Raw genomic sequence first — 15,619 nt, 5'->3', positions numbered from 1 at the left:
CTGTTGTTTATTGCTCTGACAGAAGAGTAGCTTGCTGCTGCGTATGTATGCTCCTGTGAAAAGTGTTGTTGCATGCGATGCAGCGACACCTTGTGGAGTTTCATACCATTACACAACAAAATCAACTTTTACATTTTCCGGTCAGCATGGTGCATACAGCCCATTTCGGAAGCGAGTTGGCTACTATTTCAATCATTTGACCGACCAGACAGATGTAGAATGCATCTGCGAAATATAGTGTTCGCTGAGAAAGATATCAGCACAGACTACAGTAGTACGTTTAGGAACAAGCACAGCATTTTGTGCATTTACCGAAATTATGAATGAAAAGTCACGTGGCTAAACACTTGCGCAATACAGTGTGGGCGTGGTCAAGGTTGGACTTCCGAAGTCAGGTGAAGTGGTAGTGGTGGTCATAGATATATATATAAAGGGTCTTTATATATATATCTATGGCGGTGGTAGCCAGTTATTGATAAAAGCAACGGACGCCGGCTACGCGTCTTCACATATTTCGCTTGCATGGACTCAGACAACTGTATTTGAATATCAGAGAACGAAAAGCTATAGTTGAAATCTCAATGGGTGTCGGAATAAATAGTGTTAGCCATGCTGCTCCTATGACTAGACTAAGCTAGTAGGCTAGCTCTACTTGACTAGCTAGCTAATACAGTGCCAGTCGGTGTGTGTAGCTATCTGTCCTGAAGGTGGACCACTAGAACAGAGCCTGTTTCTATATTAAACATTCTCTGACTAGAATAGCTAGCCTAGCTACCCAAGCTAGTACTGCTAGTAATAGGATTATCAACAAACGTAGCACTACAACATATTGGATGATGGACGTAAATTACCGCCTCAATAAGCTAATAAGCTGTTATTCACTATCAGCATTCAAAATAGGCTGTAACGCGTTAACTAGCTAACTGTTTATATTAGCTAGTATATTAGCTCTAGGCTACATTATTTAGCTCTCTACATCAATGTGACCAACTTAGCAGCAGGAGCTAGCTTGCCAATATTGTTACACCACTACTAGTAATACAGTAGTATGCTATAGAGTAGCCACATTGGCAAATGTACAATGTCTATGTGCACCTATGCATTTGAAGTTCTTACAGCTAATAAGAGGAATCCATAAAATAATCAAATGGCTGGTTTGTCCTCCCGTCGATTGTCCATGGGTATTTGGACAGTAAGTGAACTGTTGGAAGTGACCACTTTTGGCAACCGGTCAAGTATAGGTGTGGGATCAAGGGTACGAATCTCATTCGGAATGAGACAACAAAGCAGGTGAGTAAGGGGCGTGTGTGTTACATTTACATATTTACATTTAGTCATTTAGCAGGCGCTCTTACGCTGACTTACAGTAAGTACAGGGACATTGTCTCCGAGGCAAGTAGGGTGAAGTGCGTTGTACAAGGAGACAACGTCATTTTGCACAGCCGGGAATCGAACCAACAACCTTCTGATTAATAGCCCGACTCCCTAACCGCTCAGCCATCTGACCCGTGTTGCAGAATAAATTCAATATCAAATACATAGTAAAAGCTATAAATCCCAGAGAAGTAACATTTACATGGAGAAGGAGAATACTTTACTAGTTGTCGTTTATGTGGTTTCTTGTTTTCTCTGCAGATATGTGACATCATACGGTATCCTAATGACCCGGATTCCCAGAGTTCTCTATACTTTGGAGTGGAGGACACTTGCTAATACAAGAAGCAGAACTTTTATTAGTCTGACCAACAAAAGGAAACAGTACTCTGAACGGAGAATAATTGGGTATGTTGAGATTTTGGTATTGCAAAAGTCTTACGGACTCTCATAATAAACATTAAAACATTGTTTTTATATTGCTCAATATGTTGAATGTATTAAACAAACAATAGTATGCATTTTTTTATTATTACTGGTAGTTATTTACTGTTTCTCAGTCAGTGTAGTCATTGTAATACTCAAGGCTGATATGCTGCTATAGATACAGTATCTACTACTAAGTGTTATTTTCCTTGTTTCTATTTTGTTTGGTACAGCTACTCAATGCAGGAGATGTACAATGTGGTAGCTAATGTGGATGAGTATAAGCACTTTGTGCCATGGTGTAAAAAATCAGAGACAATCATGAAGAGGACCAGTCATGCAAAAGCCCAGCTAGAAGTGGGTTTCCCCCCTATGGTTGAGAGATACACATCCATGATCACCACTGTGCACCCTCACCTTGTAAAGGTCTGTAAATCAAGCAAACACAATACTTGAAGTAATTATATTAGAATTATATTGGAGTTCTGCCACAGCTTCCCACCAGTACAAATACAAAAATATAATATTGTGTGATCTATTTTGATTGTGCTCACTTCTAGGCTATATGTACAGATGGCAAACTCTTCAACCACTTGGAGACTATATGGCGCTTCAGCCCGGGAATACCAGGGTATCCCAGATCCTGCACTGTTGACTTCTCTGTAAGTCACTCCTCATGATCTTCTCCATTTGTACTTTCCAAAACTATTTATTAAAATACAGTAGGCTATATGGAGAAATTAGTAAACGTTCAAATAATTTAAGCAAGATATATATTTTAGAATCTCCTTATTCCCAATCTTAACATTTCTCCTCTGCTCTTTGTGTTGTAGATCTCCTTTGAGTTTCGCTCGTTGCTTCACTCCCAGCTAGCTTCAGTGTTCTTTGATGAAGTTGTCAAGAAAATGGTGGCAGCCTTTGAGCAGCGAGCTGGCACAAAGTTTGGTCCAGAGACAAAAATGCCAAGAGAACTCATGTAACATGAGGTGCTGTTACTGTGACCTGGAGATGTCTGGGATCCTACACATGTAGCTCACAAGCCGAATACATATTTTTCAGTTGTAAGGATTAGGGTTGCAAAATTTCAGGAATTCTCAAAGTTGGACATTTTCCAGTATATCTAGTATTCGCTTTCACTAATATCTAGAAACTCAAGACACTGTGGTCTCAAGAGAATAATTGTGATTGACTTCTTCAGATTTATACATCCTCAAAAATAACATGTTTGCCATTGTTTTAGGCATTCAATGATTGTCATGGAATTGTCAAGAGAATACAAGTACATTCCAGACACTGCACAGAGTAAGTTAATAAATAAAAAAATTTCACTTATTTTTTTATTTTCCTTTGTTCACTGTACACACCTTAAGTTTAGATCTTTCATCAATTTTACAATGATCTGACAGAAAACCGAATTCTACAGAACCAGAGAAACCTGAGGTATGTTAGAACACGATCAAATTAAGGAAAGTTAAACATCTGAACTACATATGTAATCCTACAAAGGGGCAAAATATTTTTTATACATGTTGAAGATCAACAAAATGAAAGACAAGTGTGGTTGCCTTTTTAAAATGTGAATAAAACAATTTGGGGAAGAATTGTGGTGCCCAGCTGGAGTGTATAGGATAAGGTCTGCAGTCTCTGTATTGAAACAGTATTACAAATACATGAGGCTTTGCACTCCCCTTGACATGAGAACAACCTTAAAACTATGTCCCAAAGTTGAGGAACTCATCCAAGCAATACACAATCTGTATTTGGTATTCTGAATAAAAGTACTGTAATGGATATTAATATTTGGGCAATTATACTAACTTCCTTAACACTGACCAAGCATAATTTTGGTGCTGTAAAGTAATTAACATTTCCTAGCTCCAACATTAAATTCTTTTTAATAAAGAATACATCGTACACCTTCTTACCATTGTTGGGTGTGGTGGCTTCATATAAATTATTTTGAATTACGCTTTTAAACCCAAAATACACAGAAAGAGGCCAGGAAGAGTTTACATGTAAGAAAAACGTTGACGTGGAACCCTGTTGATAATCATGGAAATTGACTACTCCATCGATTTAGCCATTGCAAAGGCATTGTACGCAAGCCATCTGTAGATTGAACATGAGTATTCCAAGGTGCTGTTGGTTGGCGACTACCCAGCCTACGAGGTAAAATACACATTTTACTGACAAAGGTGTAACATTATTTATGAGGAGCCGTGCTCTGTGGAACATACAGATCCTGGTCATTGCATACTGTACATTTTACCTAAAAAGGCCTGATAAGTGGTTATCTTACAAAAGGACCTTTCCTGCCATGGAGTGTTGTCTCTTTTTTGTGTCAAAGGTTGTTTTCTGGCATACAGAGAGCCTCATCTTAAACAATTAATAATTTAACTTGATATTAGGCTTTCTTTACAAGAACAGAGTCCAATTCACTATCTCAAGACAGAACTGCCATGGCCCAGTCTCACAGAAAGATAAATATATCACCCTAGTGTCGCAGACTATGGATCAACTAAATCCAGCAAAGGCCCTTCTTAATCTTTATATTCATAAGTTTACTACAACTTCACAACCCCCCCCCCTCCATATTCATATTCCTCCCCCCCTTTGTTCTTCCTTCTCCTTTTTCGCTGATCCTCCATCTTAGCCAGACTTTGCCCCCACCAGGGTCATGAGTCCCTCTGTACTCATGGACTTGGGGCGCTCCAGAGGGAAGCCCAGGGCCCGGCTCCATACTAGTTGGGCCAGCACACCCAGGGCTCTGGACACTCCAAACAGCACAGTGTAGTAGTTCATCTCTGTCATGCCATAGTACTACAAAAACAGAGAAAATGTGTGGGTGGAAAATAAGTGGGGTGATTCATTTGTTGTAACAAGACTAGAACTATATTAGCAATTATTGCAATATGCTACATAAAAGGTTGATTTGGTTCATTCCAAAGACTTTTCACTCTTAACAAATCAGCAAAAACTAGCAATTAAGACAATATAATCTTGCTTTTATAAAAGCCCTTAATCATCCTGGTCTTCGAGTATCCTAGTCTGTTGTCAGTTCCCTAAATGGCTTCCTCCTGCAACCTCTGACTCACCTGTAGCAGCACTCCACTGTGGGCATCTACGTTGGGCCAGGGGTTCTTAGCCTTGCCCTGTTCCAACAGGACATTAGGGACAATCTTGTAGAGTTGAGCCACCAGTTTGAACATTGGGTCATCAGGCAAGTGCTTGAGAGCAAATTCACGCTGGCAGGTGTACCGTGGGTCTGTTTTCCTCAGGACGGCATGGCCATAACCAGGTACGACCTACAGAGTCACAAAAGCTGTTAAAATAGCTTCTTTTAATAAAAAAAAGCTGTGCTAAAATATTAACGTTTTCATGCAACCAAGATATGATAACAAAATGACTCAATCCCACTCACCCTTCCAGACTTGAGTGTGTTCCATATGTAGTCTCTCATCTTCTCATCAGACACCTCTCCTCCCATCTCCTTCTGCAAGGCAGTAAGCCAGACCAGTACCTCCTACAGGGATCAAAGTAATGCACAGCTTCTAATTACAACCCAGCCACCTCTGTTATTTTAGTAATTCAATCCCAACAATGGCCCATTACATTAACCCTTGTGTTCTCTTCGGGTCATTCTGACCCATCAGTCATTGTGACCCACCGTCGTATTGCGACAACTTTACCGCATACAAAAACAAAGTGAAGCATTTTCTTTTAACTGTCGGGCTGTCTCAGACCCCCCACATTGCAAAAGTTAAAAGAAAATGCTATTTATTAGTTTTTGTATTGGGTAAACACAACGATGGTTCGTTGTGAATCTTTGGGTCATGTGACCCGAAGGCAGCACAAGGGTTAAGAGATTAGAGTAACATGAGTATAAGGCCCAGCATTAAAGGTGACATGACATGAAAACTTCACTTTAGGAGGTTATTTAACATTAATATGAGGTCCCCCAGTGGCTAGAATTTTTGATCGTTGTAAACCAAGCCCTGGGTGTTCTTCTCCGCCTTTCAGAAAATGAAAGCTCAATTGCTCTGTTTGAAAATCTCCTCTTTGTGACGTCACAAGGAGGAAGGTTACCTCCCCTCTCTCTGCTTTGCCCACCCAGAGAATCTGGTCCGCCCATAAGAAACTGAGCTACGACCGTGCAAGTGTTTTTATCCTCGAGAGACATCATGGCTCTCAAACGAACGAAGCATTACATTTGCATGTACAAAGGAAAACAAAAATCTTTTTACAGTTCATTCATCCGAGCCTCTGAAGACCCAGTATCTTAACTTTATTTTCTCTGGAAATGCGCCTACAACAGAAGTTGTGAAGTTTGTTTTGCATGTCTGCGCCAAACACTTAAGCCACGACTGTTTCCTCAACTTGACCTAATATAAAACTGGCTTTGCTGAAATTAAATTCTGGATCAGTACTAACTCTCCTTCGTCCAGCTACTAAGCTCGGACAAGTAAGTTAACTAACGCTATATCATTTTGTAGCTTTACAGTATATGGTTACCTAGCTTGCTACCCTCAGAATGTGGCTGTAACATTAGCTCTGCAGCTAACAGCTGAGTTACTGTCGCTAATGGAAAGGTAGATAGCATCAAGTACGTGTGTGAATACACATGCTGTAACGTGAGTGTTGTACACTTCTTTGTTATTTGGATAACCGTCCTGCTGTTATGGCGCGCGCGATATCCGCCTTTCCCCTCATTGAAATGACTGAGTGTGTACCTGTGCAAACCAGGGTTATCAGATGAGAATGGGCAAATTCGAGGCATCTTATAGCAACGGGGCTACAGCCATTGCGATACATCCATTGTAAACATTAGCGCATGGTGCCGCCCCTCCGCTCCTCATTAGCATTTAAAGCTACAGACACCAAAACAGCGCGTTCTGAGGAAAGCTCCTTGTGGGACTGCTAGTAGTGGCTGTAATTCTGCACCAAGGCTGAATTTCGGGAAAGAGACTTCTGATACAGTATTAGGGGACCACTAAGGCCTATATAAAAGCATCCAAAAACAGCATGTCATGTCTCCTTTAACAAAAACACTCATACACACCTGATTGGCCAATCCGTGAAGAGGTCCAGCTAGTCCATTCATGGCTGCGCTGAAGGACAGGTAGGGGTCTGATAGGGCACTGCCCACTAAGTGACTGGTGTGAGCACTCACATTACCACCTTCATGGTCACTATGACAGCACATAATAATAGAATCAGTCATTTAGCCAAAAAACTCATTTATGATTTTCGAGGGTTCTCTCCATAAAGAAAAAACAATGTGCCCTTACCTGTGGATGGTGAGATACAGACGCATAAGCTCAATGAATTGAGCGTCATTGTATCCAAGCATGTTTGTGAAGTTGTGGGACCAGTCTAGACTTGAGTCGATGGCACCGATGCTGCTACCCTCACGATAAAGATTGCGATAGATCTTGGCTGCAACGCAGGGCAGCTTAGCAATCAAATCCATGGAGTCTTCATAAGCAAACTGAAAGAAAAATTTGTTTTTACTGAATTAACCGTTAATACAGGAGGATCAGATCAGCCTATGCAGTCACCAGGTACACGTTGGCAGTTTCCCCTCAGCCTACCTCCCAGTACTTGGCCTTGTTGACTCCCTCAGAGTAAGCACGGGCAAAGGTGCTCTCGCTATTCAAAGCAGTGATGGCTGCACTAAACTGAGACATGGGGTGCAGGTTGGTGGGGAAGTTGTCCAGCATGGTGACCACATGGGAGGGAAGTGCTGCACGCTTGGCCCACTCTGACGACAGCCAGTTCACCTAAGATTACACACACTGTATGGTTAGACTGAATCTTGTGCTACAGTTATTTGAAAGGTTTTGAGATTTTTATCATGTCAGCGATTTTTACAGAGCATATCTAATCATACAAAATGTATCTATCTTTGGACACCATGGAAGTCAATGTTTTATATCAACAATCAAGCCAGAACATTCTCCACACTCTCCTAATTTAAGTCCTTACCTGATCATCTGTGGGCACCTGGCCTGTCACCAGCAGCCAGAAAAGGCCCTCAGGCAGGGGCTCCTGACCACCTGGAGCCTTGGGCAACAGCTGCTGGCACTCTGGAATGCTGTAGCCACGGAACCGAATTCCCTACAACAAGATTGCACGGTATGCATTTCACCCACTGCAAATCCAGATAATACAATATCAAAAGGGCTGAGATTGTCTAGTAACTGTTCAGGATGAAATCAAAGTCACTAAATCCTAAATAAAAAAGCATGGAGGTGAACCCATAAAAAAAATTAAATAATCTTCATTCAGCCTCAGGAATCAAAAAGAATAACTCACCTCATCAGGATCAAGCACAGAGGTTTCATATACCAGCCCCTTCATTCCTCTCATTCCACCATAGACCTGTGAACATGCATACAATTTAACACATTTTCATATATTCTACAAAAACTCATATATAGTGGAGATATTAGCTAGAGTATGTTACGGTATATGTATGGTAGAGTCCATGAAAAAATGTACATACCATATCCACATTAATCTGACCAATGTTGGTCTTGCCATACTGCTGTCTAAAACTTTTGATCCTGCTCTGTTCTTTAGGTATAAGGTCTGATAGCACATCTTTTAGGTTCTGAAAAGAAATAGCAAAACTTAACCAAGAGTTACCACATAACCAATACTATTAGATAATGACACAACTTCCCAAAATGTCTAAATCCAATTTCAAAATGAGAAGTTAATGGTACTACTTACAGAAGATGTAGTAGCATTTCTTGAGGCCACAGAAATACATGCAGCACTCTGCAAAGAATATGCAGGCTAATATTAGGAGAAGCAATCATTCAAACAAGGTTAAGAGGCTACACATTGGGCCTACACTATAGACTGAGACAACAGCAAAAATGGACCAAATTAACCTTTTCAACCTTGAGAATTGTGTGCAACTCACAAACTCTTCTAGTGCTGCCCAAGTGTTGTCAGACAAAATGTTTCTTTAAAGTTTAAATAATGTGTTTTAATTAGAGCACTTAGTGCATGCACGATTAGCTTTATTCGTCCCATTTTAAACCCAGTAATTTTACCTAGCTGGTGAGATTTCTAGCTAGCCAGTAAACTTGACTATATTGTCTACACTGATGTGATTTTAGGAGCTAGTTTGCTTCCTAGCTCGTAGTAGCTCTATAACGTCTGAACTCTATTGAAACACATGCCATGGACGCGCCGTACTGGTAGCTTGCTAGCAATGCTAGCTATCCAATTAACAAATGCAACTAGCCAACTTCTTGCCAAAAAGCTAGTAAAACATTACGTTGTTAGCTAGATATCACACTACTTATTTACAGCATGCTGATACCTTGCTAACGCCTAATGTCCCAATTTGACGGCCCTGCCATTACATTGTCTCTACATATCTGTTTTAACTACTTTACAAGCGTGTTATTCATAATGCTATCTGGTTCGCTAGCTTCATTGTCATGAACCGCGAATCCTACTTTACAGCTACCTAGCTAGCCTAGTCCATAGTCGGTTTGCCGAAATTGCGCTAGCCAGCAGCTAGCTATAGCTGGGCTAATCATGCGTATCATCTGCTTACCTTATTCAGAATCCTTGGGGCAAATCTGCAGGCAGTCAGTAGTGACATATTAGAGACAAGGGATTTGTCACGACAGATAAATATTAACCTACAGTACTGATGTATTTCCCCCAGTACTTCTTTGAAGGTGCCCCTCCTGATTTTGGTGGTCTGGGTGAAGGTTGAGAGAGGAACGGGCCTGAAAATGGGATTGGCTGAGAAGAAGCATGGTTTAGGTGACGTAGATCGTCAGTGATAATCTGAGAACAGATACATGTGCCTGAATACATAGTCTCACTCATGGATGTTTTATAATGATCAAATTGAAAGTTTGTAGTACATTTATTGCTATTTTGCTAGTTAATGTGAATGGCCAGAAATAATAAGTGCATCCATCAGGAAAAATAACAGCCATTTAAAATACTGAAATCAAATTGATGTTGAGATATTTCCATAAAAAAGAGGCAAGAACATACAAAATGAGACAAACCACCGACATTAAATCAATTTTGGGGATATGTAGTGAAAAAACAGAATTCCCCATTAATTGTTCAAGTTATTCTTGTGAACACAAGTAAATTGAATCTTGAAGTCAATCAAATGACATTTATGCACCTCTTTACATATATTTGCTTAAAGAATCAATCTAATTACAATGACTCTCATATGAAATTATGTAGCTTCAGTTACTTCAAATAGCATGGTTCGATAAACAACCAATTGACGTACAAGATTGGTTTGCTCATGTTAAATGTCAAAATATCAAAGATGTCCTTATAACGCTGAGAGGTAGTAAATACCCTTAGCTTGTACCTAGTTAATGGAGCTGATATTACAATCCAAACTTTTATGTTATTTTTACAAAGATATGCATCTGGAGGATGGGCAATGTCCAGGGTTGGTCTAAGCCTGTACTGCCAGAGGGGTTAGTGCCCCCCTTAGAAGGTAGATCTGTGTTCGGTCAGAGCTCATCATGATGCATTTTCAGGGCATGATCACAGAGATCTGCAAAGAAAATCATACAGCAAATAAAACCTCATACTGTTACACCCAGTCCAGACTCCACGTTAAACATGTTGGTTTTTTTGTTCAGTGCTACTCTACTTCTTCCATTTCCCATTTTGCTTTTGATTACCTTCGTTGTTATTCTAAGTAAATAGTTAAATGCATACAAGTCCATTTCATAAAAGAATACAATAAGAGAGCATACCTGTTCTCTTGCTGCAGAGTTTGTCTTTAACATTATCCGATTGATGGGCAAAGAATTCAATAATCTCGTCTTCATGTTGTTCAACAATTGTCTCACACTGAAGGGAAGATTAAATAAAATGAATATGGATGCACTTAAAAATGCAATTCGATATTGAGATCAGAAACCGACTACTACTCACAGCATATTTCAGACTGGAGCTAACTCTTGAATCCAGTTTGGCCTCTGAGAGGTCCATGGCTTTTCCATCTCGAGATGTGACCCTCTCATAGGTCTTCCTGCTTGTGGTAGGATCCACACGTTCCCCATAGTCCTTCATCCTCTCACACACCTCCTCCATCAACTCCAGGAGGTTACCCTCAGAGCGGGCGAGAGGCACCTGCAAACAAAAAAGACAGGGATGCAGAAGAACTAGGGACAGCAATTTATTACAATTATGATTGTAATCAAACTACTTTTGTGCTTGTACCAAAGGTTGTATCTGTTGAATCAAGGTAGTCTTGTCCTTACCTCTCTAATAGATTGGCTGCCATCTGGGTTGATTCTAAAGGATCCTGTCTGGATAATTTTCTTGGGATCAATTTGGGATATTGCCCATTCCATTTCATCCACTAATGCCCTGCAAGCTGATTGGCAATATATACATTGTTTAAAAGAATGGTTGTTTAAAGCCATAGTCTCATGAATGGGTAAAAAAAAGATATTGTACGGCTCTGAAAATACCGTAGCCTCGAAACCTACCACCACATCTGATATCCTGCCCTTGCCTGGCTGTATGGATGTGGTTGGCCAGGAGAAGAAGCATCACACATAGGACGATCAACCGTGGGCCCCTCATCTTTATCTGAATCAAAAAGTTGAGTGACATCTTCATAAAATTGGAAGACATGATTGAGACTGTGATCCACACAAGTTAAGTGCCAGTCGAAACCTTTAAACACAGTTCACCAAGCAGTAGCCTAGATAGCCTTTCCGAATGTAATGAATGGGAAAAGCAAAACACAACACTTTATCCCAACATTTTATCAAATATGCATTTTAACCATGGTATAATAAACTTCAAAGTTTGAAGTTACCTGTTTATTGCAGACTTTAGCCACCGCTACAAAGATGTGGCTGTTCCACGCTGTTCCATCTTATTCGGTAAAATGTGGTGACGTAGGCAATAGGACGCCACTGGTAGGTGCCTGTCAACATGCCAGAACCAAAATAATTTGGACCCTATACTCTTACGGAAAGCAAAGAGTATAGAAGATACAATGCCGATTCCAAACAACATACAGAGATATTCACCTTATTTTGACATAAGTACTTTTGTGACGTGCTGTGAGCAGCAGTGGTACAGGTGTACGTACGCATGTTAACCAACAGGGGCGGTAGCACACTAATTCTTTGAAGCGTGTCATTGGCCCCTGAACTCCCTGACACAATTCGAGACATCGAATTGTACTGACACAGATGCTTTATTAATCACTGAGAACAAAAGTAAGTGCATTATACACCTGCACATGACACTAATTAAATAATTAAATAATATATATATTTGTATTATGGTCTAACATCTCTTAGAGAAAAATCTAACATGCTCTTTCATAATACTTTAGCCATATTATTTTACTCACGTGATTAAAGTTGTAAGCCAGAAAAATATACTTTTGATCGGATGACACCTGAAACTTTGTGTCCTTCAGGTTCTTTAAAAAAAATGGAAATGCATGAGGAAAAAGTCGAAGTGATCATTATAAAAATACAATGTGACACCTGGAGGCCTCCATATGTATGATGAAGTGCATCTCCCAACCACCCAACCAAGACAATCAGTCAATCAATCAGATCCCCAGCTATGTGACGATTGATCATAGATTGTGTTGGGATAGACATGTTCAAAAACTGGTAACTAAAATGGGCAACACTTTGTCTGTTATTAAAAGGTGTGCAAAACACTTTACACCACAGACCGTCAAACAACTAATTCATGCTTTGTTTTTTTCACACCTTGATTATTGTTCTGTTGTTTGGTCCAGCACCTCAACAATTAATATAAGAAAACTACAAGTGATGCAGAATAAAGCGGCACGTGTGGCTCTCTCATGTGGGTTTAGATAAAATGTGGATACAATGCATGAAAGCCTCTCATGGTTTACAGTTAAAAACAGATTTTGGTATTCACCAATGTTTTTTTTACACAATGTTATAACAAACAAAACACCTTATACTGTATATTCAAAATGATCATTGAGTAATGATATACATCATTATCCAACAAGGCATGCAGTAGGAGGTAGTTTTATTTTACCTAAAGTGAGCACTAAATCAATTCAACGTTCAATCAGGTATAGAGCAATGTGTGAATGGAACTCTCTTCCAAATACCATCAAACAGCAAAACACTCAGTATGGTTTTAAAAAATCACTTAAAAACTATTACCTTCAAATACATTTTCAATATTTAAGATCAATTTACAGAGATTCAGTCCTATGGCTTTTCGTTATATATTATTTAAAAATAAAATAAAAACAATAAAAATTCGGGTAGCGTAATCTTGTACATTTTTTCAGTATTATTATTATTTTTTTTATTTTTTTATTTTTATGTGTGATTAATTGTGTTAATTGTCAAATATGATTTGTAATCTGAATAATGTCTTGTGTGTATGGTGTGAAATGTGATGTCGAAAATTGTATGGTCACATGATAGATTGTAGGACCCCAGGAAGAATAGCTTTCAGCTTATGCTGAAGCTAATGGGGATCCAAATAAAAACAAACAAATGTGTGTGGCAGCTCCTCACCAGGATGCTGCCGTCCAGCAGAGCCGGGTTCTCACTCAGGCTGTTTGAGGACGGGGCCCTCCCTGGTGTGAAAGGCCACCTCATCAACTGGAGGAGACACACAAATACCATAGTCAGAAAGGAAACACACATACGTCTAAAATACCGCTCACTGAAAGTATCACCAGTATTAGTGACTTCTGATTTGATAACATATAATTGGATCCTTCAGTGAGAACCAATTAAAATGTATTAGCACATGTTGTATTATTACGCTGCCCTGTAAGAGTCTTCTGGGGTCCATGAATAAAAACAATATACATTTAGGTCTGGTGTGGCAGCAGAGAGATTTACTGTGCGTGCTTAACAATGATTTGTGTCAAAGATCATATTGAACACCTGTCAAGTTGTGACAACAGTGTGTTCCATGGTTTGAGTGGATGAGAAAAACTCCCCATGTTAACAGCAGCATAATGGTAATGAAGAACTGGGACCTACTAGTGTGACCATGAGAAGTAAATGGAGATACAGTAATACATGGGCAAAGCAACTCCAACAATATATTAGAAAGTGCATGTAGCAGATCTAACATTTATATCATACAGTACTGTGAGTACGGTACTTGTTGCTCTCTTACCACTGAGCCAAGTCAGATGAAGGTCATGAACTTTAAACTCTTCTTTTTCAAGAGCCTCAAGAGTTAGCTGAGATTGTCTCAAAAGAAGAGCCTCATCTGCAACAGACAGTTACATGAAGAGGACTTTCATTTACAGCACGACTTTGTGAGTTGAAAATGTCTGATAGATTTAGTTTGATTACATTAGTACATTTGCAAATAAGTATTCTGATACAGACTTTATGGCCCTCGATGAACTGCAGTTACAATTAGAAGCTCCAGTAAATGGAATGCATGTCAATTAATGCAATTTAACTGCTTCACTGAATAACCCTGAAACACAGTGCAGATACATTTCCTGCTAATTGTGTCTTAGATAATGACAGCCAGGGCAAATCAGGCAGCTATGTGTAACCCATTACATTGAGAAGATTGACACTTCAGCCTCATTAAGGAAGACCCTGTGCTGTACAGATTAGGGTGACATAGTGTAGAATGAAGAGAGACATGATCATTCCACATCACAAATAAATGACTCACAGTAGCAAGCTGAAGCATTTTAGAGGTAAACTTTTAAAGAATGGAAAAATAAATGGACACCAGAAATGTGTATTTAAGGTCACCTGTGAATGATGCTGTATATCAGGAGAAAATGGAACTTCACATCCAACACATAAACACAAAGACGTGTCAGCAGTGTTTGTATACAGACTGAATGGCATTCATGAAATTACATAAAATGTCACTAATTATTGATTTAATTTCAAAGTCTCACACATTATTTACTTGTGTATATATATAATGTAACATGTCTTAAGGGAGTCAGATGGCTGAGCGGTGAGGGAGTCGGGCTAGTAATCTGAAGGTTGCCAGTTCAATTCCCCGCCATGCAAAATGACATTGTGTCCTTGGGCAAGGCACTTCACCCTACTTGCTTTGGGGGGAATGTCCCTGTAAGTCTCTTTGGATAAGAGCGTCTGCTAAATGACTAAATGTTATATAGACTATATTGCAACAGATTATTTAAACACATGCATATACAAACCCATGCATTATTTTACCAAGTCTGAGGCCATGTTCTGCTGAGTTGTAGCGATCATCTTTGCCGCGTTTAGCTATTCCAACTTTTAAACAATGCTCCTTATCTCAATTACAATTATAGCAATTATTACAAAGGTGTTTAATGAGTCTGTGTTTAATGAGTCCTATCTTTCTCTGTCTCTCTCACTCTCTCCACTGTCTCTCTCTCTCACTGTCTCTTTGTTTCTCTGTTCTCTCTCTCTCTCTTACGTTCACAGTGTATTATATCACCAGCAGAGTGCAGTATGTGGATTGCGGCTGCAGTTTACTGTCATCACTTTCCATTCAAAAACAAATGTGTCAAAACTTGATTATGAAGTAACTAGGCAAATCTTTTATTGAATTTATCATTCATGTACTAAATATTGTAGGAAGTAATATGACATGCAAAAAAACCTGTTTATGGAAGGAAAGGGTGTGCTATGTGGGAAAAATGAATGGACACAAACATAAGGGCGTTTCAGGGAACCCAGTTGTTGTTTAATTAAGCGCAACCAGTGGCCATTTGTTCTTTCTCTTTCTATCTTTCTCTCTTTTTATATCTCCCTCTCCCTCTCCCTCTCTCTCTCCCTCTCCCTCTCCCTCTCCC

At 39.6% G+C, this 15,619-nt stretch overlaps 3 protein-coding genes across 3 annotated transcripts; 1 reads left to right on the top strand and 2 right to left on the bottom strand.

Annotated features, from left to right (window-relative positions):
• The first annotated feature begins 418 nt into the window (after positions 1–418).
• LOC136942677 (coenzyme Q-binding protein COQ10 homolog A, mitochondrial-like) lies at positions 419–3,066 on the top strand. The gene is made up of 5 exons (XM_067235628.1): positions 419–1,290; positions 1,636–1,782; positions 2,034–2,226; positions 2,361–2,462; positions 2,634–3,066. Exons 1-5 carry the CDS (start codon positions 1,148–1,150, stop codon positions 2,778–2,780), a joined length of 732 nt encoding a protein of 243 aa, XP_067091729.1. The 5' UTR covers positions 419–1,147; the 3' UTR covers positions 2,781–3,066.
• Positions 3,067–3,119: 53 nt separating this feature from the next.
• LOC136942666 (citrate synthase, mitochondrial-like) lies at positions 3,120–9,545 on the bottom strand. Its single transcript, XM_067235616.1, has 11 exons — positions 9,377–9,545; positions 8,536–8,583; positions 8,306–8,413; positions 8,116–8,181; positions 7,786–7,917; positions 7,392–7,580; positions 7,089–7,288; positions 6,860–6,989; positions 5,222–5,323; positions 4,896–5,105; positions 3,120–4,620 (listed from the first exon to the last, which is right to left on the bottom strand). Exons 1-11 carry the CDS (start codon positions 9,422–9,424, stop codon positions 4,450–4,452), a joined length of 1,404 nt encoding a protein of 467 aa, XP_067091717.1. The 5' UTR covers positions 9,425–9,545; the 3' UTR covers positions 3,120–4,449.
• A 135-nt stretch (positions 9,546–9,680) lies between these two features.
• On the bottom strand, positions 9,681–11,732 carry cnpy2 (canopy FGF signaling regulator 2). The gene is made up of 6 exons (XM_067239955.1): positions 11,642–11,732; positions 11,307–11,409; positions 11,076–11,191; positions 10,747–10,944; positions 10,566–10,662; positions 9,681–10,360 (listed from the first exon to the last, which is right to left on the bottom strand). The coding sequence occupies exons 2-6, from the start codon at positions 11,401–11,403 to the stop codon at positions 10,317–10,319; spliced, it is 552 nt and encodes a 183-aa protein (XP_067096056.1). The 5' UTR covers positions 11,404–11,409; positions 11,642–11,732; the 3' UTR covers positions 9,681–10,316.
• Positions 11,733–15,619: the final 3,887 nt, after the last annotated feature.

Source organism: Osmerus mordax, chromosome 1, assembly GCF_038355195.1.
Source record: "Osmerus mordax isolate fOsmMor3 chromosome 1, fOsmMor3.pri, whole genome shotgun sequence".
NCBI classification, from domain to species: Eukaryota; Metazoa; Chordata; class Actinopteri; order Osmeriformes; family Osmeridae; genus Osmerus; species Osmerus mordax.
The sequence above is the reverse complement of the archived record's forward strand: the minus strand, read 5'-3'. Positions and strand labels throughout refer to the sequence as shown.